The 26,797-nt window shown below is 36.5% G+C and overlaps 1 protein-coding gene across 1 annotated transcript in view; it reads left to right on the top strand.

Annotated features, from left to right (window-relative positions):
• Nucleotides 1-17,941, top strand: part of LOC127990397 (receptor tyrosine-protein kinase erbB-4-like) — a 217,992-nt gene extending 200,051 nt beyond the window's left edge. Inside the window, exons 21-27 of the mRNA XM_052591497.1 lie at nt 2,448-2,603; nt 2,906-2,981; nt 4,911-5,057; nt 10,288-10,385; nt 10,503-10,673; nt 11,795-12,095; nt 14,761-17,941. Of these exons, the coding sequence (XP_052447457.1) occupies nt 2,448-2,603; nt 2,906-2,981; nt 4,911-5,057; nt 10,288-10,385; nt 10,503-10,673; nt 11,795-12,095; nt 14,761-15,587 (1,776 nt within the window). The 3' untranslated portion in view covers nt 15,588-17,941. The remainder of the gene's footprint in view (nt 1-2,447; nt 2,604-2,905; nt 2,982-4,910; nt 5,058-10,287; nt 10,386-10,502; nt 10,674-11,794; nt 12,096-14,760) is intronic.
• Nucleotides 17,942-26,797: the final 8,856 nt, after the last annotated feature.

Raw genomic sequence — 26,797 nt, 5'->3', positions numbered from 1 at the left:
TGCTCTCAAACAGTGGACACAAAGGACTGCTCTTTGCTGCCTGTTTTATCTCTGCAGTCTTTCTGTGTGTGTGTGTTTGTGTGTGTGTGTGTGTGTGTCTTTTTCTTCAAGTGAAGTTAAAGGTCTGAATATACAGAAAGCTCAAGGCTGTTAAAAGCATTGGATGCTTCTAGAAATGCACTGCAACATTCAAGGAAGCCTATATTAACTGGATAAAGCTATCCATTAGCATTCCTATTTATCTCAGTGGATGAAGCTTTGTTGGCTAATGTTGTAGTTAGACTAGCTGGATCTCGCTAACTTTGACCTTAAGCTTGGCAGCAACCACACCAGTTATTAATATAATATCAAATAGTAATAATAATAAAAATAATACAACTGCAAATTGCCTATTGTATCTATGCTGTCATCTGAGTGTATTTATTTAAAATTGACATCTACATTGTTAAATCACTCCCTGTAGATTCAGCATGACTCTGTTTACTGTATTAATATACAGTATGTCTGCTTTTACTATGCATGATCATCATCAAAAGAAAAGGTCTGAAGAAAAGGTGTAATCTTTCATCAGAATGTCATGGCAAATTCTACCTTTCAGACCTTGAGAATTCTACTAATAAAACCTTATAATTCTAAGGGGACGCTATGCAAATGATCTCTGTTTTGACAGCTGTTAAAAAAATTACAATAATCCAACAGTAATCCACATGACCCCAGTCCCCCAGTCCAACCTGTGAAGAGAAAAAAAAAAAATGTTTGTTTGTAAGAAGAAAAACCATCATTGAAACATTTTTTTACTTCAATTAACTGCTTCCAGCTAAAATATCAGTCCTCTATCCACAATACTGCGTTCTCTTGAAAAAGTCATCTTGTCTGAATCAGGAGTGAAATATGCAGGGATGAATCACCATTCACAAGCAACAACAGTCCAAAATAGTTCTAAACAATTGTGTTGGTGGATTTTTATGCGAGAGGACAACAACATAAGGACTTTCACCGGAGGAAGAATTATTAGAAGCATTATTATTTTGGCCTTTATATTTTGTCTAAAAGCTACATTTAAAAATTAAACTCTTTTAGATGGATTTGTTTCTGACAAACACGTTGCTTTTTGCTTCACAAGATGCTAATTGACTGGTGTGGAGAACTTTATTATTAGAAACGTTTTGGACTGTTATTCAAAAGCATTACACATTCAAATATTATATGTAAGTATATGTATAATCAATCTGACTTTATATTTAAATGTATTCATTATTTGTATTCATAATTATTATTGAATATGTACACAACTATTTCTCAGACATATTCCATTAAGTTTACAAATTAATTAATGAATAGGCAACATTACTGAAAAATAATAAATGTCAGTAATACATAATAAGTGTTTCAGGCAGACCAATCGGCCAAAACAGTACAAGTAAACACCTTTTTTATTGTATGTATTTATTTGGCTACTTTAGGAGAGCCAACATGGCGCTATGCCAATTCAATTACAATGCAGTAAAATGAAAGTATATTTAAAACACATTACTTCTGGGATTGGACAGTCAATCAAGGGAAATACTGATTGCTACAAATCTTAGCATACCTGAGCCAAGTAGTATTCATACTGTCCTGTGTCTGTTTAAAAGAATTAGAAATCCATGGATCGTGTAAGACCTTAAACGCTTGATCCTTCAGAACAACAGCAATGGTCACGGCGTAGGAGATGAGCAGAACAAGCCTGAGGGAATGCATTTCTGTTTAACGGTTAATGAAAAAATAAATGGATGATATGAAAGACTGTGGAAAGACTCTACTCATTTAGAACAGTGCTGCGTAATTTATCCTATGAGATGCTGGGCTTGCACTGCTGTTGACACAGTTATGATGTGGAATGGGTATGTTTTATTACCATTAAGTGACTTGAGAATGTGCATATTATTCATGCCAAATTAGAGAATAAACAGTAAGAAATGGTGATAGGGACATCTAAAGCCAAGTCCTACAATTTAAATGGAGCAGCACTTAGAAAAAAAAAATGCATATTGCTATGCATATGTTTCTAGTTTTTCAGACAATTACTGTTTTGGACACAGCCTAATGGTCACTGTTGTCTTCTGTTGAATGCTGAAATATTAATAAAAACATTGGAAATATTCAAACCAGTCATTTGTTTTTCTTTGACTTCAAGTACTCCCTTGAATTGTTTTTGTTGTCCCTTAGGGTGTCTTTTTGCCCTTTTCTTCCTTCTTCTTTTTTTTTTTTTCACAATCTGCCCAGCTCAGTTTCCAACTTGTGTAATGTAGTACACTAAATTTATAATTTTATGAAATTAACTTCAGTTTTCAATTTTATTTTTATTTTTAACAGACTTCCCATGTTCTGAATGCAGTGATTCATATGTGTATTTATGATAATCATAGTGTTTTTGGATTGAAGCTCTCAGATCTCCTATTTGGCAGGGTATGATGTACCTGGAGGAGAGGCGGCTGGTGCACAGGGACCTCGCGGCCCGTAATGTCCTGGTAAAATCTCCAAACCACATCAAGATCACTGATTTTGGACTTGCTCGACTGCTGGATGTTGATGAAAAGGAGTATAATTCCGATGGAGGCAAGGTCAGTATTGACAAGCTGAGACACACTAGTTGTGAAAAAAAAACTCATAAAACTTAATATGTGTTATGGATACACTGAATTAATTTTAAGCGATTTTGTAATTAATGTGGGTTAGACGTAATAAATAAATAAATAAATAAATTGCTAGAAAGAATGGTAGTTTCTTGATTGTATTTCGAATTTATTATCATTTTGCAAATTGGACTGTTCTGATTTCAATTTCACAAATGTATGTTTTAATTATATGTGATTGCATTACTCCATTTATTATTACATCCTGATGAGAATTCTCTCTCATGCAGATGCCCATCAAGTGGATGGCCCTGGAGTGCATTCATTACAGGAAGTTCACACATCAGAGTGATGTATGGAGTTATGGTAAGTAAAACACTTTTACAGTGTCCTAGTTTTACTTAAATCAGTTAGTAGTATAGTATACTTTTAAAGCAATCCTTTACTATTCAATGATAATAACTTATTTGTAAGTCAAAGCTACTCTTAGCATAGGAGAGTCAACTTATACATATTTAGGCTCTAAATTGAACCGGGAATATTTATTTTTAAATACAGAATACATTTGGGGCTCAGTAAGTTTTTTTTTTTTTTTTTTTTTTTTTTTTTTAAATTAATACTTTTAATCAGCAGAAATGCATTATTTGATCAAAAATGACAGTGATCTAAAATAGTAAACAACACAACTGTTTCCAGCATTGATATTAAGTAGAAATGTTTCTTGAGCAGGAATTCAGCACATCAGAGTGATTTCTGGAGAATCATATGACACTGAAGACTGGTGATGCTCAAAATTCAGCTTTGAAATACAGGAATAAATTACTTTTCAACATATAACAGTTATTTTAAATTGTAAAATATTTTTTGATCAATAAACGCAGCCTTGATGCATAACATTATTAAAAAAAAATATAATGACCACAAACTTTAAAATTCTACTGGTATTGGTGTCTGTATATGATATAATATATTGATTTAATGGTGTTTTTAAATTGTGTATTCTGATGCAGTTACATTTTAAAATGACAGATTTTGTTTGTAATATATTCTCTACATTGTTTAATATTTGACAAAGCAATATCTTTTAATCATTTGTTATATATTATTATAATGTATATATAACAAAAAGATTCAGTACTCGCGTTGTTTTGGTGTTCAGGGCTCATGCAGAGAAAGGTGCTAAAAAATACATACAAAATATGTCAAAATATCCACCTTGGAAATTATGGTCGAAAAAACTGTCAGTTATTTCTTAAGTGAAAGTAAACATTTGAGGGAAAAAAATGGGATGCGTTCAACGTCTCTTAAAGTGACCGTGCCTAATTTAGCTACTAGCTGCTGTAATGTTAATCCAAGAAAATCACTCACTGCTGTTGACTGAATTACTTTGTAGTTTTAACAGTCAAACCAAATATTATTCAGACACCAGATATATTTTTTGATACATATAACAAAACTGTAATAATGTGAGAAATGTTGAAGGTGTCTGAATAAATGTAGGTTTGTTTGTATGTTTCATTTTTACATTGAAGACTAGCCAGTGCTATTTTACATTTTATTATTTGGTTTCTGTACCTTGACACCTACAAACTTGATAAAAACTTAAACATTGTGTAAATGGCACAAATAAATAAAAATAAACGAACATATAAATTAAACAATTTCAAACAGGGCCCACTTTTTCAAGCACTTTGTGATGCATTTTGGAAACAGGAGATGAGCCCCTTTCTAATGCACCACCTAGCTTGGAATATATTGGAACATTCGCATGAGCTATTTTAATCTAAATTAATTTCAAGATCACAGTGAGATTATATATATAGAGATATATATAGATATATATATATATATATATATATATATATATATATATATGTATATATATATATATATATATATATAGATATATATATATATATATATATATATATATATATATATATATATATATATATAGATAGATATATATATATATATATATATAAAAGGATATATATATATATATATATATATATATATATATATATATATATATATATATATATATATATATATCTCTATATATATATATATATATATATATATATATATATATATATATATATATATATATATATATATATATATAGAGATATATATAGATATATATATATATATATATATATATATATATATATATATATATATATATATATATATATATATATATATATCCTTTTATTTGTATTTTCATTTATTTATTTTACTCAAATCTGTCTGTATACCGAATATGGTGTGTTGACTATTGTCATTCAGGGGTGGCTATCTGGGAGCTGATGACTTTTGGAGGAAAGCCCTATGATGGGATTCCCACACGTGAGATTCCAGACACCTTGGAGAAGGGCGAACGTTTGCCCCAGCCACCCATCTGCACCATAGATGTTTATATGGTGATGGTGAAATGTGAGTGTCATGTAGAATCCTGAATGTGATCAGTAGCTCAAATTCTACAGAAAGGTACTGGCACAGATACAGTTCAGTGATGGAACATCATGGTGGTGTGGTTTTTGTAATTCACTGTAAGTTACAATAAATTATCATTTTTATACTAAAAACTTGATATTTTATTTAGCAAGATACATGCCGTCACATGGATTTTAGCCCATCCGCTCTCCATGTTTAGCCAGACAGTCTTGTGGACTGTGGAAATAAGCAGCTGGGTGAGCGGTGGGGTTTCTCAGCCAGTTCAATCAAATAAACACAAAGAGATGAAATGAGACACAGACTGAACCCATTAATTCTAATTACATTTTGACTGTAAGCTGTTGTTTGTGATTCTACTCGCTGTGACATCTGTAGCCCCACGGACAATGAAATGTGAAATATTGATGGAGATGAAACGTGGTGTGATTGCGTGAGTAATTGCTGCTCATTTGGATAATGTGTTTGAGTGTGAGAACTGAAAGGAAATTAATTGGGAGGAAATAAGGAGCAGGCTGCTGCAAGGTGAGGGCATGTTACTTCCTGTCAGAGATATAATGGAACTGTAAGAAGTTCAGTAATTTGGGTTAATGTGGAAAGAAAAACAGCTCAATAAGATGCAAATGAGTCTGTCTATCTATCTACAGAGCCCTCCACTAATATCAGCACCCTTGATAAAGGTGGCTGTGAAAATATGAGAAAAGGGGGACGTGAAAGTAAATCTGCATCATTTATCTTTTGATCTTTCATTCAGAAAGTAAAACATCTGAAAGTGGAACTCAAATTATAACATTAATGTTTTTCTCCTATGCATATAGGCCAACAGTTATTGGCAAACCTAGAAATTATTATGAGAAAAATTAGGGCCGGGACTCGATAAAAAAAAAAATAATCTAATTAATTAGAGACTTTGTAATTAATTAATCAAAATTAATCGCATTTTAATCGCAGATAAATATTTGACATGAGAACAGATCGAAGTAATTTTTGTTTCACATGGATTTATAGTATACCTGTCACACACCTGGACTCATTTAATGTGTTTTTGCCCGTGACCCAGTTTCTGTCTTTCCGTGTTTGATTAGTTCCCAGGTGTGTCCATTATCTTCCTCATGTGTTCCATGTCCCTGTTAATTTAATGATTCCATCCACCTGTGTTTCCCCAATTATCTGTTGTTCATAAGCCGTGTCCCTTCAGTTCTGTTTTGTCGGGTCTTCTCACTTGTGCTCACTTGTGACCACTTGCTACTTACGTGTGTCTACCTCTGTGCTCCATGTTGGATATCCCCTGTGTTGGATATATTAAAAACCTTATTCCGTTTATCCTCGACTCCGTATTCCTTCAGGCAGCGTAAAACCGTGACAGAAGACCCGACCAAAAAGAGAAAATAGAAAACTGCGTGTTTTTCCCTCCGTTTTGTTTTTGTGTTTTCAAAGTCTTTTTGTTTCGTAGTGTTCTATGGATCCCCTCTATCGTCCCGAATTCCTCATCCTCCTGCTGAAGCAGGAAGGACGTTCTCTCGAGGACCATACCAGACAGTTTTTCCTATTAGCTAATGCCACCAGCTACCCGGACGGCGCGCTCTGCACCTTCTACAACACCAGCCTGAACTCCAAATGCAGAGCGTTGTCGTCCGAAGATGGTCCTCGAGAGGATTTCGCCGCATTTGTGGAGTGGACTCTGGCGAGAAATGGGTCATCTCTCACCATCTGCCCCATAGAGGACCTCGCCAGCCCCACTCCCGACCCAGAGACCAGCCAGCCACCATCACGCCACACGGAGCCAGAGCCCACCGCAGCCGCAGAGCCCGAGCAATCCATTGACAGGGAACAGGATCTCGAGAGCGCGACTGACCAGGTGTGTGAGCCGGCAACACCGTGCATCGTGGGAGTCCTCGTGGAGATCAAGGGCGTGGAGGAAAGCCCTGCCCACACTCCTGCGACTGAGGGTGAGCTGTATACAGTCTCTGAAGGTCATAAGGAGCAAGCTCTGGATCTGATGGACTGGTCTATGGAGGTAATCCCTAATTTTCCTGTTTCCCCGCTGGTTACGCCCAGCCCTGAGTTTTCTGTTTCTCCGCTGGTTACGCCCAGCCCTGAGTTTTCTGTTTCTCCGCTGGTTCCGCCCAGCCCTGAGTTTTCTGTTTCTCCGCTGGTTACGCCCAGCCCTGAGTTTTCTGTTTCTCCGCTGGTTACGCCCAGCCCTGAGTTTTCTGTTTCTCCGCTGGTTACGCCCAGCCCTGAGTTTTCTGTTTTTCCGCTGGTTCCGCCCAGCCCTGAGTTTCCTGTATCTCCGCTGGCTCCGCCCAGCTCTGAATCTTCTGTATCTCCGCTGGTTCCGCCCAGCCCTGAGTTTTCTGTTTCTCCGCTGGTTCCGCCCAGCTCTGAATCTGTGTCTCCGCTGGTTCCGCCCAGCTCTGAATCTTCTGTGTCTCTGCTGGTTCCGCCCAGCTCTGAATCTTCTGTGTCTCCGCTGGTTCCGCCCAGCTCTGAATTTTCTGTGTCTCCGCTGGTTCCGCCCAGCCATGATTTTTCTGTTTCACCGCTGGTTCCGCCCAGCCCTGAATCTTCTGTGTCTCCTGTATTCCCTCCCAGCCTCCCTCTCCCGCCTCCTCCCAAACCTGCTGGTCCCTCTACTCCTCTTTCGCTGGTTCCGTCCAGTCCTGATCCTCCTGTCCTTCCTCCCACCCTTCTCCTCTCTCCTCCTCCTAGACCAGCCAGTTCCTCGTCATCCCTGCTGGTGCCAGTCAGTCCCGCAGCTCACCCTCAGTCCGCGCCATCGGGGCGCGGTGGTTCGCCGCTGGACTGCCAGTCTCCAGCTCCGCCTTGGCGTGTTAAGGCCCTGTCTCCGCCTCCAGCCTCCGAGCCCTGGACTCCTCCTCGGTCCTTCGACCCAGCGGCTCCGCCTTGGCTCTTAGCTCCCTCGTCTCCACCGTGGCCTGTCATCCCACCTGCTCCACCGGGCTCCCTCGTCCCTCCGGCTCCACCTTGGTCAGTCGTCGACCATCCGCCGCCTCGGGACTCCACTCCTCTGGTTCCACCTCGTCACTCCATCCCTCCGGCTCTGTCAGGCTCCTCCTTCCCTCCAGTTCCACCTCCATCCTCGGTCACTCCGGCTCCACAGCGGTCTGCCAGGACCCCGCCTCTGCCTTGGTCGCCTGAGCCTTCAGCTCCACCTAGGCCCTCCGGATCCTCAACGTCACCCTGGCTCTGCGGCTGTGCTGCTCCATCTTGGGCTCCTCACCCACCGGTGCAGTCTCCGCCTGTCGGCCCCCTGGTGTCGTCGACCCTTCCTTCACCATGGCTCCTCCCGCCGTCGACCCCACCTTGGATCTCCGTCCTGGCTGGTCTCTGGTGGACCATCTGGCTCCTCCTGCTCCTGTCTCCTCCCTGGCTCCTTCCTCCGTCGTCTCCTCCCTGGCTCCTCCTTCTGTGGTCCCTGTCTGCTGGCCCCCTCCTGGAAGTCCGTCCTCCACCGGAACCTCCTCCCAAGTTCCCACCTACGCCTCCCCCTGTTGTTTCTACGGTGCGAGGACGCACCTACCGGGAGGGGGGAGTACTGTCACACACCTGGACTCATTTAATGTGTTTTTGCCCGTGACCCAGTTTCTGTCTTTCCGTGTTTGATTAGTTCCCAGGTGTGTCCATTATCTTCCTCATGTGTTCCATGTCCCTGTTAATTTAATGATTCCATCCACCTGTGTTTCCCCAATTATCTGTTGTTCATAAGCCGTGTCCCTTCAGTTCTGTTTTGTCGGGTCTTCTCACTTGTGCTCACTTGTGACCACTTGCTACTTACGTGTGTCTACCTCTGTGCTCCATGTTGGATATCCCCTGTGTTGGATATATTAAAAACCTTATTCCGTTTATCCTCGACTCCGTATTCCTTCAGGCAGCGTAAAACCGTGACAATACCATTGAATAATGACTGAATACATAAGCTTAAGCAACAAAATATTGTTTATTTTTGTTCAACCAAGTCTAGCAGACCAGTGCAATTTTTGCCATGAAGTGTAGCAATAGCATATTTAGAAACAATATAAAAAACAGTACATTTCAGAAATTCAGGAAGCTTATTAGTGCTGGAACGTTCTGTAAAGTTTTTTTTTTGTTGTTGTTTTTTTTTTTTTTTAAGTAAAACAAAATACTGTCAATTACATTCAGAACATTGGAAACACTGACTATTAGAAAACATCTCTCTGTTGCTTCAGAGGCCATAACATACTAAGTCCAACTCTCAATAACCTTGGCCAAAACAATAAAGAGTTCAACATAAACTGTTGCACCAACAAAATAATACATAGTTCAACATAAAGTGTAAAGTCCACGCTAGCTGCTATATGTTTTGCGTTGAGGTCACTGATCTATATATATAACTGGATCGCTCATCGCGTTCTAAACTGCCAACAGGTAGTGAAGCCACCGGAAGTGTTCGATCCGCCATCTTACTTCAGTGCTTCAGTATAATCGGTCCGCTGAAACTCATCCAGTGAGAAACGTTCCGCAGTGCAAAAATAAGTTATTAAAAATGCGGGAATTTTTTTTTCTGTAATTAATTAATCTTAGTTAACGCGTTATTTTTTGTGTAATTAATTAATCTCAATTAACGCGTTAAAGTCCCGGCCCAAAGAAAAATATTTCTGAAGCATATTGCCTTTCAAATGGCTGGCTGGCTTCTATGGTATGATGAAGAAAATAAATAAAAATAAATAAAAAGGTTTTTGGCAACAAACCCACCAGATAATTTCAAATAGGGTTAAAAAGTACCCCATACCCATGGTGAAATAAATGGCTGGATTTTTACTGGCCTATTTTTCTGCTGGAGGTCCTGGACATCTTTGTTCAGATACATTGCATCCTGAATTTAATCAAATACCAACAGATAAAAAATCTAAACCTGACTGTCTCTTTTAAAATATCTTATAATGGGCCAATGGTTGGATCTTCCATCATGAAGCTTCTGCCATGGCCATCCCAGTTCCCTGACCTCAACCCTATAAAAATGAGTGAGGTGAACTGAAGAGAGAGAAAAAAAAAGCACCAACATGTAGCTGGGAATCTGAAGACCCTGGAGAGATTCCGTATGAGGAATCTATCTCTCAGTCAGTCAAAATAAAATTTAATTTGAGTAACTACATTGCAGTGTCTTTAAAAACTGTGTAATTGATAAATTGAAGTTACTACTGGCATTTCTTACTGTCTTCGTCTCTAGGCTGGATGATTGATGCTGACAGTCGGCCTCGTTTTAAAGAACTTGCTGCAGAGTTCAGCCGCATGGCACGAGACCCTCAGAGATACCTCGTCATACAGGTGAGAATACAACTATTTTTGTATTGTGACTCACCTTGAAAATCAATACTTTTGTCCTACACCACCCGTGAAACTCAAGGTGATTGCAGAGAGTGATGGTGTCGTTTCTGCTTTCAGGGGGATGACCGCATGAAGCTGCCCAGCCCCAGCCACAGTAAGTTCTTCCAGAATATTCTGGACGAGGAGGAGCTGGATGACCTGATGGACGCTGAGGAGTACTTGGTTCCTCAGACCTTTAATATCACTACCTCTTCACACACATCAAGACCACCAATGGATACCAGTAAGGTAAGAATAGCTCTTTGCTTTGTTTACAATTTATTTTATTTTTTTTCATGACCTGATAAAATGTATACCTTGATTGAAGTGCAAGTAAAATATAATTAAGTGAATAAATAAATAAAAATGTTTAAAGGTAAAGCCTTTTAATATTTTTGTTTTTCACTGCACGAACCAATGGCCATGCAGTTAGATTTCGTAATTGAAAAGCTTCAGTATTTGGAGAAAAAGGAGTTTTCCCCAAAACGTCTTAGCAGACGCAGTACAAGTGAAATATCGATAGGGAACCCCTGTTATTTGACAAACTACTTGTGATTATGCTGTTAATTGCCATTTTTCTTTGTTTTAATATATCTAAATGTTTGTGTTTGTTTGCATTTTTTTTTTACATCAATAACACATTAAATATAGAACTATGCAAGCTTGTCCCCAAAGACACTGCTTATATACAGACAACTAGCCGACTCACACTCAGCTCTGCAAGACTATGCTGCTTCACCAGCTCGATTTGACTTGAGAACAGCAGGACTATGGTGGTTCACCAGCTAGACCAGCACAAACCAGCCTGGACCAGCATGATATTCACTGTAACTGAAGTTCATGCTGGTCCAAGACTGGAGTTGTGTGAATTATTGTGAAGCTTTAGTCAGTAGTTTGGAATCTTATTCTGATGGCACCCATTGACTGCAGAGGATCCATTATTGAGATAATGATGTAATGCTAAATTTCTCTAAATCTATATCAAAGACGAAACAAACTCTGAGGGTGATTAAAATTTCTGCAAATCTTAATTGAACTATTCCTTGAATTAAAATGGTTACTTAATCATTCAGGGAAAATAATTTTGGCTTCCATTACTCTCATACTAACCAGCCAAACCTTGATACACTTATTTTGGAAGTACTAACTAATTTTGCAATTGTTTTCCCCTGAAACACATATTTCCACATGCACTAAGACAGCCTGTCCTATCTATTCTGGTTTTAGTACACAATTTTGTTTTCTAGCAGTGACACTCCCTACAATTTTCAACCGCCTTTTTATTTGTAATTGAAAAGTATAATTATAAGACTTGGATTTAGACACCTAAGGTGGATGATTCATCCAAACTTTTTTGTTTCCCTATATAGACACAACTGAGGTGTCATGAGAGAGTTTTTAGCCCAGAAGACGGGATGGGGGCTTGTTCCCGTGAAACTTCTGGATCAGTGAGTGGCATATTCCTCCCTGGTAGCACACAAGGTATGGGTCATGACACCCTTGAGGAACAACAGTGTAATGGGAGTTTGAAGAAACAGCCCGTGTCCAGCTCAGGAGACGACTGCGATGGCCAACGCTATAGCGCTGACCCAACTGTCTTTCTCGGAGATAGGAATCCAAAGACCACTGATGGAGATGGGTACATGAGCCCTATGAACAAGTCATCCTCAGGTAAAAAAAAAAAAAAAAAAAAAGTCTTTTAAATGTCTTTTTGAGGAATTGCATTCAACTTGACTCAAAATTATGAGGGGGCATGTGAATGTTGCTTCTGGGTATACATGAATTATTTTGTTGTAAATCACCTCTGAAAGACTTATTTCACATTCTTTGGTCGATAATATTGCAGTCATTTAATTTCAAACTCAGACAGTTTAAAACAAAAGGGTGTCTGGAGTAAAACATTAACCCAGTGTGGTGGGTTGAGTAGGTTGCAAAATCAATAGATTCTGAGTTCCTCCATTACAAATTTTGTCAGCAGTTAATGGTCTCATCCTTCACCTCAAAGGCCTTAAACTAAAGAGTGCCAATGAATTGTGGGTGGTTAACTACAAGTGGGCTACTCACAGTTTTTTTATGGTTTTTATGCTAGTATCAGTAGTTAAACTACTGACAGGAGGCTTTATGTCACTAGCACAAACAGTGGTAGCAAAACTATAGCTGAAGCCATTTAATTACAGTGTATAACTATTCAAAAGTTTGAGGTCAGTAAAATGTGGTTAATGTTTTAAAACTTTTTTTTTTCTTTTTTCTTTTTATCGTTACCAATTGCATTCATTTGATTTAAAAATACAGTAATAAAAAAAATAAAAATAAAAATAAAAAAAAGGTTTTAAATGTAATTTATTCCTGTGGTGGTAAAGCTGGATTTTTAGCAGCCTTTACTCCAGTTTTCATTTTCACATGATTGTTCAGAAATCTCAAGATTATATCTATCAATTTTGAAAACATCAAACTGTGCTGCTTAATGTTTATGAAAACCATGATATCTTCAGGATCTTTGATGAATAGAAAGTAGAAAAGAACAGTATTTACTTAACAAGAGAAATCTTTGCAACAATCTATAAGTATTTTGATCAATTTAATAAATCCTTGCTAAATAAAATTATACATGTATTATTAGCTTAATATGTAGTTTAATTGAAATGCTCTGTTTGAAGAAGTACACTTATTAACAAACTTATTATTGTTACTCTATTAACAGATTTATTATTGCCTTAGACTGCAGATTTGAAACACTTATTAATCAATATAATGTGACAAAAACTAGAATGTAGCTTGCTATGATGCTGCACTGCTATTTGAGTAAACAAACATCTTACTGGTAATGCTACAATGTATTAAAAACAGCTATTACCTTAATGAAAATTGTAGCTGAGTAGTGTTGCTACTTTTGGTGACCATATTTACATAATTTTCAATCAAGTTTCAAGTTCTTTTTGGCCTTTATTCTGAAGATGTTCACATGAATATTCCTGTGCACATGTAATCAGACTATTCAGAATAAACTAAGACTGAAGTTCTCAACTAGAGATGTGTATGCTCATTTAATATGCGAACAGTAATGTTCATTCATTTCCTGAAAAAAGGGATGTAAATGTGATGTTAAATGTAGGTCAGGAGATGCGTACAAATGTAGGCCACAATGTTTCTTTCTTCTCTCCAAAAATGCATTTCTTGGATAGTTCTGTATGTGTCTAATATAACTAAGAATTATAATGTTTGTAAATGCACTGATCCATGAGTGCTCAATTAAAGATGATTCATGTTGAATAAGTTAAGATAAGCTTAACATTTCAAACATTTCTAAAGTCATTTTTGATTGTTAGTGTTGGTTAAATTGGACCATATAAGTTCAGCAGCAAAGACATGAGCACAGTGGAGCAGTCAGTCAATAAATGGGAAAATAAAGTAACTGACATTACTTATTTGAAAAAGTAACTCTCATATTTTCTTGTAAATTAAAAAGTAATGAATTACTTTACTAGTTACTTATAATGTTACTTGTGATTTGTTTTCCCTAAAATTTTTATTTTTAACAAACTATTTAAAAATGTGATTAATTTAAATAACACTGACATAAAATATAAACATTAGATGGAAAAGCCTACACTTTGACTTAGAAATTATAGATAGATACTACAGCAGTAGATGTAGTGGGCTAATATGTCTTATTTTTCAGTGTTACAATTGTAACACTCTGACTTCTTGCATTTAATTTAATATTATAGTCTTGTCCTTATTAGTGAAAATATATAAATTGTGTTATTAGTTAGTGCACCTATATGTGACCCTATAAGTATCAATTTTTCGAAATTCTGAAATAAGCTTTCCATTGATGTATCGTGGTTTGGTAGGATAGGACAATATTTGGCCGATATACAACTATGTGAAAATCTGGGATCTGAGGGTGCAAAAAAAAAAAAAAAAAAAAAAAAAACATAAAAAAAAAACAGAATCAGAAATTATGTTTTGATATATTTATGGTAGGACATTTACAAAATATCTTCATGGAACATGATCTTTACTTAATATCCTAATAATTTTTGGCATAATAGAAAAATGGATAATATTGACCCATACAATGATTTTTTTTTTTTTTTTTTTTACCCCAGCAACTTAAGTTTTGTGGTCCAGGGTCACATATTTTTTTCTTGGATCACAAGATGACTAGTGCATTTTAAGTAGTCTGTGAGTTATGAAGGTAAATGTAATGACATGAAAAAAAAATAAAAAATAAAGATACAAGTCTCCCCTACTACAATTATTAGTGACAATTATTCTGTATACAGTATAGAGCTTTTGTCATTCTATTTTCATTTTTCTTTTGTGTCTATAGACCATCTTAGTCCTGTTGAGGAGAATCCTTTTGTAAACCAACGGAAAAATGAAAATATTAATGCACTGGACAACCCGGGTTACCACAGCACCCCTGATAGGAAACCCAAGGGAGAAGATGAGTATATCAACGAACCCCTATACCTAAACACATACAATAACATTAGTGGTACAAACCCACTACGGATGACAACAGCAGCCAACACCGCAAGTAGCCACGTTATCCTCTCAACACAAACTTGGAAAGCCCACCACCATGGCCAGGGAACACATGTTCATTTCGCTGTTCCACCTGTTCAACCCCCCCAAACTAGATCGATGAGCCAAAATGGCCAGCATTCCCAGTCGCCACATGGTGCCGAATCCAATTCCTCTAGCATGTCTGGCAATCCCTCCTTGTTAACCCAAATCTCCCTTGTCAGCCAACAGATCCAACCTTGTCTTGCAAGTCAGTCTGGCTCTTCAACCCATTTGGCTCAAGCAGTAAAATCTGCAGTCACTAGTAAAAGTATATCCGGCCTTCCCGGCCACCTTGTCTATCCAGGTAACATGCTTCAAGCAGGTCATACTGGGACTGTAATGGTCGACAGGAAGTCACAGAAGAACTTTGATTATCCTGACTACTGGCAGCATAGTCTACCACCCAAAGTGACTCAGCCAAACCCTCAAGACCCAACGCAAGTGTGCAAAAGCAAACCTCTCTACAGCCACAGCATCCGAAGTCGCATCGCCGTGGCTGACAGCCCTGAGTATATTTCTGAGTTTAACAAGAGACCGGGAACAGTTCTGCCGCCTCCACCGTACCGGCATAGGAATACGGTAGTGTAACAACGCAGTTCTAGAGAGCCAGATTCTCCTACCAGCACAGTACTTCAGGAATTAAGGATGGAGACTTATTGGATGTTAAAGAAAACTGATCAACCAAAGTGCCTCTGAACTATTCCAAAATCTATTCCATCTTTTCTATTCCAATAAATCAGAATGTAACCAGATATACACCAGATAATTTAACCAAAAAATGAACATCCTGTCACCATTTATTCTGTCATGTCGCTCCAAACATACTTATGTTCAAACCCAAATTAGGATATTTTTAATGAACCCTGAGTGTTTTGTTTTCCTTCCACTGAAAGTCCCAAAAATAAAAATAAAAATAAAAAAATAGTTACAGCCAAATGTATTACTTTTTCTTACTTTCCTAAAGACAACAATTTACATTCCTAACAAGTCAAATTATTATTATAAACACCATATACATTTTGTTTAATTTAGTTTACTTACTTTAAATAAAGATATCTTCAGAAGACATTTATTGTAATGTCTCTTTAAAATATGCACAGAAACACAGAAGAAAATATTAAAACCCACAAACATTTCTGCAGTCAGTAAAGCTAATATGTATTCTGCACATTGACACATTGATGTACTATCTAGGCTAACTAGTTTATTTTGTATCTTTGGGGATAGTTATTTGCTTTTAGCCAAACCAGAACTGGAAACCATCGATTAGGTCCAATATAAAAATACAAACACCGTAATTTCACTTTTCCAGTGTACACCAGTGTTACACTCTGGTATTTAAAAATGTTCATTTAGACATCATAAAATGTGCTTGCTTGACTAATGAGGTTCGTTGAGCTTCTATTTGTCACATTTGATGTTCTGTATTTATGTGCATTGGCCTCTGTTTATATGTGAATAAAAGTCTAAATGAAACCATGTCATGAAGTATTTAAGTCTTTTCAGAAGAATTGGCTTAAACCACTCAATTCATTTGGATTTCTTTTTACGATCTCTAAGTTTTGATGGAAATAACTTTCAATGGAGGGACAAAAATCTCTCAGGTTTCATTTAAAATATGTTAATATGTGATTTAAGAAGGTTTGGAAGGGCATGAGGGTGAGTAAATGATGAAAGAATGTTTAAGAATTTTTGTGCAAACGGACTCTTTACTTCTCACCTGTTTCTCCTAAAGTTAGGACATTTAATGTGAGATTGTGGGAATTGGTGTCCAACTTGACTAAAAGGAGGGGGAAAACAATGGGGAAAACACTTGCTCTTGTACCTTTTTTTTTTTTTTTTTGGTAAAAGGCAATTGAGTTTATTATGGTTTATTTCTGGTGTCGTAAGTTTAGACCAACTGTCTTTTTGACCATTATCCATTCTGTATTGTTGCTGTTGATGCTGTAAGCTATATTCTCTTCCATTTTTTTGGCTGATGGACATGTATTACCAATCTAGGACTCCCCCCAATGAAACTGGGGTACATTAACTCTTGTATGTGAAAGAGACAATAACGTGGTTTGTAAATTGGCGTATCATCTTGTAATATTTAATTATTAATGGACTACTCTGGTTGGTTACCATTTATTTTCAGTCATGTTCTTCTTCACGTTGTTTAAACTTACCAGTTTCCCTCAGTTTTGTACTCGTATATAGAAATTATAAAATCTGATACAGGCAGAGAAAGAGCACACGGGGCAGCCATACAGCTTCTTGAGCAAACGGGAAATGAGTGCCTTCCTCAGTGTCACAAAAGAATCGGTGGACGTGCCAGTGGTGTGATGTGACCTGGAATCTTTAACTGCTGTAAATATAAGTGAAACCAATTTGGATATTTACTACTGAGCCACCCATGTTCAAATAGACTCACCCAGAGCCGGGAACCATGTATTGAACATGTTGTTGTATTTAATTCATCTAGTAATGAACTTAATGTCAATATTGATATTCTGGAAGGCAATATTACAGGTGATGGAGGACACACTACTACTGGTCTCCAATGGAGAATTTTTCAGTGTACTCAAGACAGAAAATACTTTTTTCTGAAATGTATCTTGCTCTCAGTGAGAGTGTGACTGTATTGTGGCCAGGGAGAAACTGTGCATATGTTTTAGAAACTGTAATGGACATTTGTCATTACTCATGTCAGTGTCATGGCAGATAAGAAGTTTGGTCCTATATGTACCATGCTAAAACTATGTGACTGGTTTGCCTCTGACTGAACAGCTATGGGAGATGTATCTACATTTGTTGGGCTTTTCTGTTATATTCTTCTTTCCTTTTTTATTCTTTCTTTGTACTTTTGTTCGTTTTGGGGCTATTCCAAAAGATGCATCTCATCCCTGTTGTAATTCTATTTGATGGAATGACACAATAAAGGTCTTGTTTGAGATTTTGAACTTGTTCTTACATTTCTAGTGTCTGAGATGACTGAGATGATAAGGGTCTTTTGTTGTTGTATGGTACAAGCCCAAGCTTGTTCACTACACTTTTCAGGTATTATCCATCATATCTGAACTTGCTCTTACAAACAAGTAATGTGGTGCTATTGGATCTCGCCAACCTCCCTTTCTTTGCCAGCAAGTAAGATGTGTACTTTTGCTGCTTCAGCTACTCTGCAAAAGACAAAGAACTAGTTTTAAGGAGGTAGAGTATTTTAGCTCACTGATCTCTGTGCACGGAAACTTTATTCCAGGCAGAGGCAGTAAATGAATCAAACCATCAGCACATGGAGGTTTACCACAACCCAGACCATTCCCCTCAAAGTATAAATGCCTGTGGATGTTTCTCTTTTTCCTATGTATCCCAGCATTATAGAAATGCACCATACTATCTATAGTTTCAATGAAAGTATCATAGCTCCAATGATTTCCTTGCTAAGAGAAACGCTATTGTTATTATTGCGCATATGCTGGGTTCAAGGTCTAAGAGCTCCATAACTCGTCTTGTTTTCCAGTAATGCATATTTTTTTGACAGTATCAGTTATTAAGACTTTCCTATCTCACTCATAACATTGTGATGATCTTCATGCGCCATACCGGCTTTGCTTCTTTGTCCTTTTAAATGTCTCCTTTTGTGTTGGTGACCTGTAATAAATGAGCATGTGTTTAAAAGTGGCAGCTGTGTGAAGTGATTAGGGAGAAAGGGAATTCCAGTGGAATGAGAAACACAGTAACACAGAACTCTAGAGCTTTTCCAGACCCTAGAGTGTGGCCTACCTAGACAGCATGATTAGGCATTACATACATGCTCATGATGCATCAAAATTATAATAGCTAATTCTGAATGATAATTTAAATGGTAACTTATTGAGGACTGCAGCAACGTTATGAACATTTTTATCCAAGACGGTTTATCACATATACGCTTTTGATGCTCAGAAATATTCACGCAATCATGCTGCACGTATCAGAAGATCTGCATTCCGGCAGGTAAGTGCACACACTTACTGACATATATATATAAGTGAACCGCACTATTTCCCACCTCTTACAACTGAGCCAGGGACTGCTAAATGGAAAGATCACACTAATCAAACGAAATAGGCTTTGGGGGTCAAACGTGCTCCGGCACGGTTAAGATTGCCCAGTGTGAGCACACCCTAACTATTCTCCCGCATCCCACAAACACACGAATCTCTACCCACCGTGTTATATATATATAGCAGAACATTTTTAAAAAATATTTTAATTTGTGTTCCATAGAAGAAAAAAAAAACGGAAACTTTGGTAGAAGGATGACATGAGAGATTGTTGACAGAATATTTGTTTTTTTGGTGAACAATGGTCCATTATTGCCTGCTTATCAGAGAATGTGAGTGATGTCTAAAAGATCCATGTAAAATATTTTATAGTGCCAAATGAAATCATTAATATACAATTAAGTTATACATAAATAACCTAAACTTGATATAATGAAGTCACATTCAAGCTGTCGACCAGTGCTTTGGAGAACTTGTCTGTGTCCTCTCACATTCTCAAATGCAAACACAGTTCTGCTCCCCTGTGTCCTCCTTTAGCACCCCCCACCATGATGAAACACTTTCCTCCTGGCAAGGTGAAACTGTGCTGAAGCTGTATTATTAATGAGAGACAGAGACTCTATCAGATCAGGCCATGAATTGTTTGAAGTAAGCTGTTTTCTTTTGTGTGTGTGTGAATATGTTGTCAGTGCTGCTTCTCCCTGGTGTGACATGGCCACAATGACATTACCAAACCCAGCCAGACCAATTCATCAGATCTCTCTCTCTCTCTCTTTCTCTGTAGCCCCTTTCACACTGCGATTCCAGCAAATACACAGGTAATGTGTCCCGGCAATTGTTCCCGGGTCGGTAGATTATGCACTTTCACACTGCAAGTGATTATCCGGAATGTGTGCGTGCTTTCACACAAAACCCGTAAAGGTCCCGTAACGACACATGACCTCAGTACGTGACATAGTATACAAGTTGAAAACGTTAGGCACGTTATACTTTCATTTAAGCTCGCGAACGATCTCAGCATCAGCGCAGAAAGTGATAAATTAACTCTGCTTCATTACAGTTTGCACATATTTTTTCCTCATGAACGTTGATCTTCCTTCAAAACATCTGGTAAAAGAGTCGCGCGATAACGTGCGTCATCACTACGACAAGGCATTAGATTGGGCTACTGAGTGAACCCAGTAATGATGAGCGATACCACATATTTTGTTTTCGATGCGATACCAATACTTTTAATGGCCAGTATCGTCGATATCGATACAATACTTCTAAACTGAACTTTATGAAATTTAGATTATGACATTTATTTAATTATTATAAGTACAATGGGTAATTATACCTACTTCATATTTGAAATGCATTTTAACATTCAATACACTTCAACTTAGTAGGTTATATTTTTGTTTATACATGGTTAAAATATGTTTACTGTAGTGGTAACCAAGGAAATCTACAAATACTATAGTTAAACTATGTTCATTGGCAGTCATTAGGGACTGCCAGTAATAGGCTGTTCCATGCATAAAATGCAACCGTATTATTAGGAGAGTGTATGATCTTTATTAACAATACAGAATAGAACATGAGCAATATTAACTTTTAACACTGAAATTTAAATAAATGTACTTCACAAACTAGGGTAAAATTTCAATAAGTTTATTGTGAAATAACTCAAACATATAGCTTTTTTTTCTGCATTGTTCTGGGCTGCCTTTTCCAAAAACAAATACTTTCTTATTATAGGCTAAACTCTTGGGAAACACTGCTCTATTTAAATGCACTGTCAGAAGTGAGTGAACGCTCTCTGTAATTGATTGATTCTGCCTTGTAATATTTGTGTGTGTAGAGATGAGCATGAAAATCCGTTCCACACAATTATTTGCTAACCTGTTAAATTTGTGCAATTGAGTTCATAATAAATTTTGTTTAATAAACAAAATAACTGGTAAATAAAAAAAACACTTTAATATCTATATTTTTTATTTGAGTATCAAAACTTTAGATACTTGCATCAGTATCGATATATCGATATTTCAGGATCCATTTGGCCATCCCTAGAACCCTGCAATATTCCGGTAATTTGCCGGGTCCGACGTGCAGTGTGAAAGGGGCTTGTTTGTGTGTGTGTTTGGTATGGGGGTACTAGCAAGATAATACTACTCCTACTCTTATCAAAAAATATATAAAACACATTCAAGGTATTTTGCCTGACAACAACACCAGAACCACTCAGTAAAGATCTCATTTATTTCTTAGAATTAAACTCAGACCCAAAAGTGTATCTAAATATATATTCTTCATCTTTGTAGTTTCAAATATAATAATAATAATAATAATAATAATAATAATAATAATAATAATCTAACCATTAATATGTTTAATAATTATATAATTGTATTTTATAATATAAAAAATATATATGTATCCACTCTGGCAGATCATTAAAACTTGATACAGTTCTAAGTGGTTTCCAAGGGTACTGAATGTAATTCTCATTTCTGTCTTCACTAATCAAATATTTGTGTCTTCTGATTAATGTATAGATCAACATCTACAGGTGCAGAAACTGATTTGAAGATGGAAAATAAAATAAGTAATGACACTCACTTCAACACTATGCTGAGAGGTGAATAATATGTAATGCCAGCTAACCTAAACATTTTATTTGTTAATTTTACATTATAATACTTCAATTTTGTCTTATCTAAAGACATGTATATGATTGGGATATATAACAGAATGCAATCAATGTTACTTGTATTAACCAGTCTTGATAAGTCATAAAGAACAGGGATTGGTGAAGGGCTAGAGAAGAACAGAGCGACTTCTTCATGGCTCTTGTCACCAATTATTCCTATACTGAGTTTTTTACACTGTTAAAGAGTTGGATTCCCATGCTAAACATGGACAAAGTTTCAAAAATTAAGTTGTACGTTTGAAGGAGTATTTTTGGAACAAAAATACTCCTTCCGGTTTGTCACAAGTTTCTGAAAGTTTTTTTTGAGTATGGGTCTGTGTTACGTTAGATGGTGCGGAATTTCCTTATATGGGTCCTAAGGGCACTTCTCCCGGAAGAGCGCGCGTGTGCCCGTAGACCAGAGCAGAGACATTCACTGAGCAGAGCGAGAGAGAGAAATGTCACCAAAGTGTGTTTTCGGTTGCAAGGGCAAGACAACCCTGCACAAATTACCCAAAAACCCAGCATTAAGGGACCAGTGGATGGAGTTTATTTTTACAGAGCATCAACGGAGTTGTGCAAGTGTTTTTGTTTGTTTCCTGCATTTCGAAGATGGTTGTTTTACAAACAAGGCCCAGTTTGACGCCGGATTTGCATATCGTTTATTACTTAAGGATAATGCAGTCCCAACGAAAAAGGGTCACGATCGTGAGTTGGAACCGCAGGCGGTGAGTAAAACTGCTTCAAATATCTCTGTGTTGTTAACTTAGCTATCGGCGCGTAAGCATATCAAGTAAACAACATGCGATGTATGGTGTGTGTGTATTTAAATACATGTGTTTACCTGGCCACATAATGCATTTCAAGACTTAACTATAACCGGTTCTATTTCTTGGCAGCAAATGTTTTCCGCCTCAGTTGACATCAGACTGCACTTCCCACATGTAAACCTTTAAAAGAATAAAATAAAAAAATGTGGAACTTTGTCATTTTCCAAAACCGCTAAGCAAATATAAACAGTTCCAATAACTTACATACCACAAAGAGACTTCCTGCTGTAGTCGTTGCTGCTGCTGCTCTTGTTCAATTTCAGCCTTGGGATCTGATTCTGGATCATAAATGTATGGCTGAATCTGACTGTTAGCCATGGTTTTTTTTGGATGATGGTTTTTTCCTCACGGTAATGTCATGTTTTTTTTTTTTTTTTTCAAACACGTCAAACTGCCTAATACATTTTACTCTGAACTAATTTTTATTTCATTTTATTTTTATCATTGATTATTATTAATACTAAATATACACTACTGTCCAAAAATTGGGGTTAGTATGTTTTTTATTTTTTTTATTTTTTATTTTTAGAAATAAAATTGTAATATAATTATTTTATTCAGCAAGGACAAAAGTCAATTAATCAAAACTGACAGTGAAGACATTTATAATTTTACAAAAGATCTCTATTTCAAATAAATGTTGTTCTTTGGAACTTTCTGTTCATCAATCCTGAAAATAAGAATACAAATTATCAACAAAAGTATTAAAGGTACAATTTGTAAGATATTTTCAGTAAAATATCCAAAAACCACTAGGCTAGTGTTATATATTTTGTCCAGCTGATTACTAACAATATCTCTAATGCTTTCAACTACTTGTAAATCATGAGAAAATTCCCATTCTAAACAGTGACATTGAGCAGTCCAGTCGCCTGTCAATGACGATAATTACCCTTTGTGACCGCCTTTACTGACATAGAAACAACATGACAACAATGTTGTGGACAAATGCGGAAGTAGCTTCACGACAAGCTTAAACTAGAAAGAGATGCCGATCTCATTTGTGTTTTACTCAACAGGTGAGTTGTTTTGATTCATATCTTTACAGAAAACGTATGCTATTATAATGATCAACAAGACTAGTATTATGGGGCATACACGCCAAACGTGGGGCATCGCGTTTCTAGACCCGCGCGAGGATGTGTCTGATCCATAGTCTGATCGCATCTTTGCATTGACTTTGTATGTAATCTACTCGTGCAAATTGTTGAACTCGCGTTAAATCCATGAATTATCTTTCTAATGTGGCTCTTAACTCAAAATTGCCATTAGCAGGTAAAATACGGCAAGTGCAAATAGTAAAACAGCTAACCATGTAATTGCTTGTGATGGAGTAGGATGCATAAAATTATTTTGTTGGTGTGAAAAATCAGGGATATGTATATACACTGTAAGAATAGAAATGACATGTGAAAAAAGTTGCATTGGCTAGTCTTTAATTTCAACAACAACAACAACAATGACAACAGATTTGATTTAATTATATAATTATGTTATTAAAATATAGAACATAATGGCTTTATGTGAACATAGACCTTAACAAATTGATATATTTCAAAATGAATATGTATATTCATACATAAAAGGTTAGCACAATTTAACAAACTGAATTTGTTCTCAAATCCAGCCATGCATAGAGGCCTTGCTATCATTTTATTGTTTTCTTTCTCACACAGACATTGCTCTTTCTTTCTGTACTTACAAAACATTATCTCACACAGCTTTTGAATTTCAGCTTAATTAAGAACATAATGAGTTTCTCTTTTGTGCCACAGCCACTGCTGTGGCAGCTCTGATTTACCCAGATTTAACGGATTCCAAAGCCCCAGTCAATTAACACAAATCCAGTTGAACAATAAATATTAAAGCGATTAATGGTTTTGAAAGCCAGGCTGCTGCCTCACATGCTGGTTTATGCCACATGTGGCATTTGATCTGTCTCCTGTGATCTCACTAGAGTCTCAGTCTGAAGTGAAATCTGGCATCTGACCCTCCGGTACTTGATTTGATGTTCATTGCATCTGTTGCTGCCAATCCAGTTAATCGAATGCTAATTAGCTGCATTTGCTATAAGGCGAAATTATGCTTATACTTAGGGTTAGGGATTTGATTCAGAACTCTAATCAGTAATACAGGTGTGCATGGTTTCTTTCTAAATGTTTGGACTTGGCAGATGCAAAAGTCCTAGAAGACGATATGCAGTGTATAGATCCACAATAGTAGCTTTTCTATGGCCCACTATGCATAAGTCATCGGCCATATTGGAATGGTCAGAGCCAGTCCGTGAACACTCAAAAGCTAGTTGGCTATGTCTAAAAAAGTAGTTATAGACAATATGAATATCTAAATCAGTGATAAACTTATGCATTAAAACTTTACCATATAGTTTCAAAACTATAATATTGTATACATATAAAACTCAAACCAAACCAACCACACTGTGAAAGGTTATCCTATTTCTTCAGGAATTATTATAATTGTTTTTTTTTTTTTTTTTTTTTTTTTTTTTTTTTTTTTTTTACAACCAAAGACTGCACAGTGTGGTAACATATTATAAAACTCATAGATTTTTACAATGAGTGACAACAACTTGGCCGTTCCAAGATGGCAGATGCGTGGTAACCCCCTTATTAGCAGCTGCTACTATAGGCAAACGGACCGTACATCTGCAACCATAGTTGAATATCTACTGTATAACTGTATAGATGTATTTATTATATGTATAGACAAATTTAATTTAACATCAAAATGGTAGCATTGTAAAAAAAAAATGCCGTAAAATGCATTGCACAATTGGTTTTTCAGTAAGTTATGAAACGACGTTGTTTAAAAATAAATAAATCTTGAGGTACTTGCTAGCAAAAGTACGTTGTGAAATCTGCTGGGGTGTTAAAAGATTCAGGCTTACATTTTATTTCCCCCTGCTTTTCTTGTAAATAGACTCTACTATTAAAAAGTTTGTGGTCAGAATTTTTTAATGGAAATTAAGAACATATTAAATTGATCAAAAGAGACAGTAAAAACATGTATAATGTTACAAAAGATGTCTATTTATAGAAATTAATACTTTTATTAAGGTAGCATTTAATTGATCAAAAGAAATAATTAATACATTTGTTACAAAATATTTTAATTTGAAATAAATGATGTTCATTTGAACATTGTATTAATCAAATAATCCTGAAAAAAGGCTCTACAAAAATATTAAACAGCATACCTGTTTTCAGCACTAAAAGGGTTTATTATTATTATTATTATTATTATTATTATTATTATTATTACATGTTGGCTGAGCAAAATATGCAGGGATCTTACAAAAACAAAATTTGTTAATTGCTTCTGATTTATAAGAGTTTATTCATAATTTTTAATAGGTTTGGAGAACTATAGCTGATTTAATAATAACTAAATTGTGTTGGTTTTGAAAATGTTGAAGTGGTTATAAACTCAGAATGGCATGATGAAAACTGAACAGAAGAAAGAAAGGTTGATTATATTGCATCGTTCTAAGTTGCCTTGAAATGTGAGGATGAGGGGCTTTTCACTTTGAAGGGACTTCTGAGGAATAGGCTGATGGGAATGCAAAGCAGCAAATTGTTTGGGACGACTTGATTGGGGTATTCACTGTGCCAGTGTAACTTCATAGCTTTAGAATCGTGTCTTCAAAATGTACTACTTGTGTTGGATAATTATGCTTCTTACAGGAAGTCCCATGGAAGGCTGGGGCAGCTAATTTCAATAACGGTAAACAATTGCTGGCACCTCTTTGACGGTCATGTTTTAATTAGAAGCAAATCCAGCACATGTTCTGACATTACTTTGGAGAAGGACGAGAAAATGAAAGCCTGCCTAAGGTTATTTATGTCTGCCAATTGGCACAAACACATGCACACAAACAGACCTGTCTAGAAATTTGTTTTGATGCATTATTTGTGTTTATACAGTGTTGGTCTCTGTGTCTAGTGTGGATTAAGAAGTCCTTAGTAGACTTGTTCTTGTTGAATAATATCTAGATTAGCAAATCCTCTGTTAGATTCTCTTTGTTGCCACTGAAATACATACACTCAAAATTGTCTTGGATGAATGTAAACTTGCATGTTATTTCATTCTTTCTAAAGCAGATCACAAAAGGAGATGCTTAGAAGATTGCTTATGCTGCTCATTTTTCTATAATGAAAGTCAGGGGCGACCAAGGGATCAAAATGATAAAAACATCATAAAAAGTAGTGTATATATTCTGGAGTCATATGCTTTTTACGCGAAGAA

This window comes from Carassius gibelio, chromosome A1, assembly GCF_023724105.1.
Source record: "Carassius gibelio isolate Cgi1373 ecotype wild population from Czech Republic chromosome A1, carGib1.2-hapl.c, whole genome shotgun sequence".
NCBI classification, from domain to species: Eukaryota; Metazoa; Chordata; class Actinopteri; order Cypriniformes; family Cyprinidae; genus Carassius; species Carassius gibelio.
The sequence above is the reverse complement of the archived record's forward strand: the minus strand, read 5'-3'. Positions and strand labels throughout refer to the sequence as shown.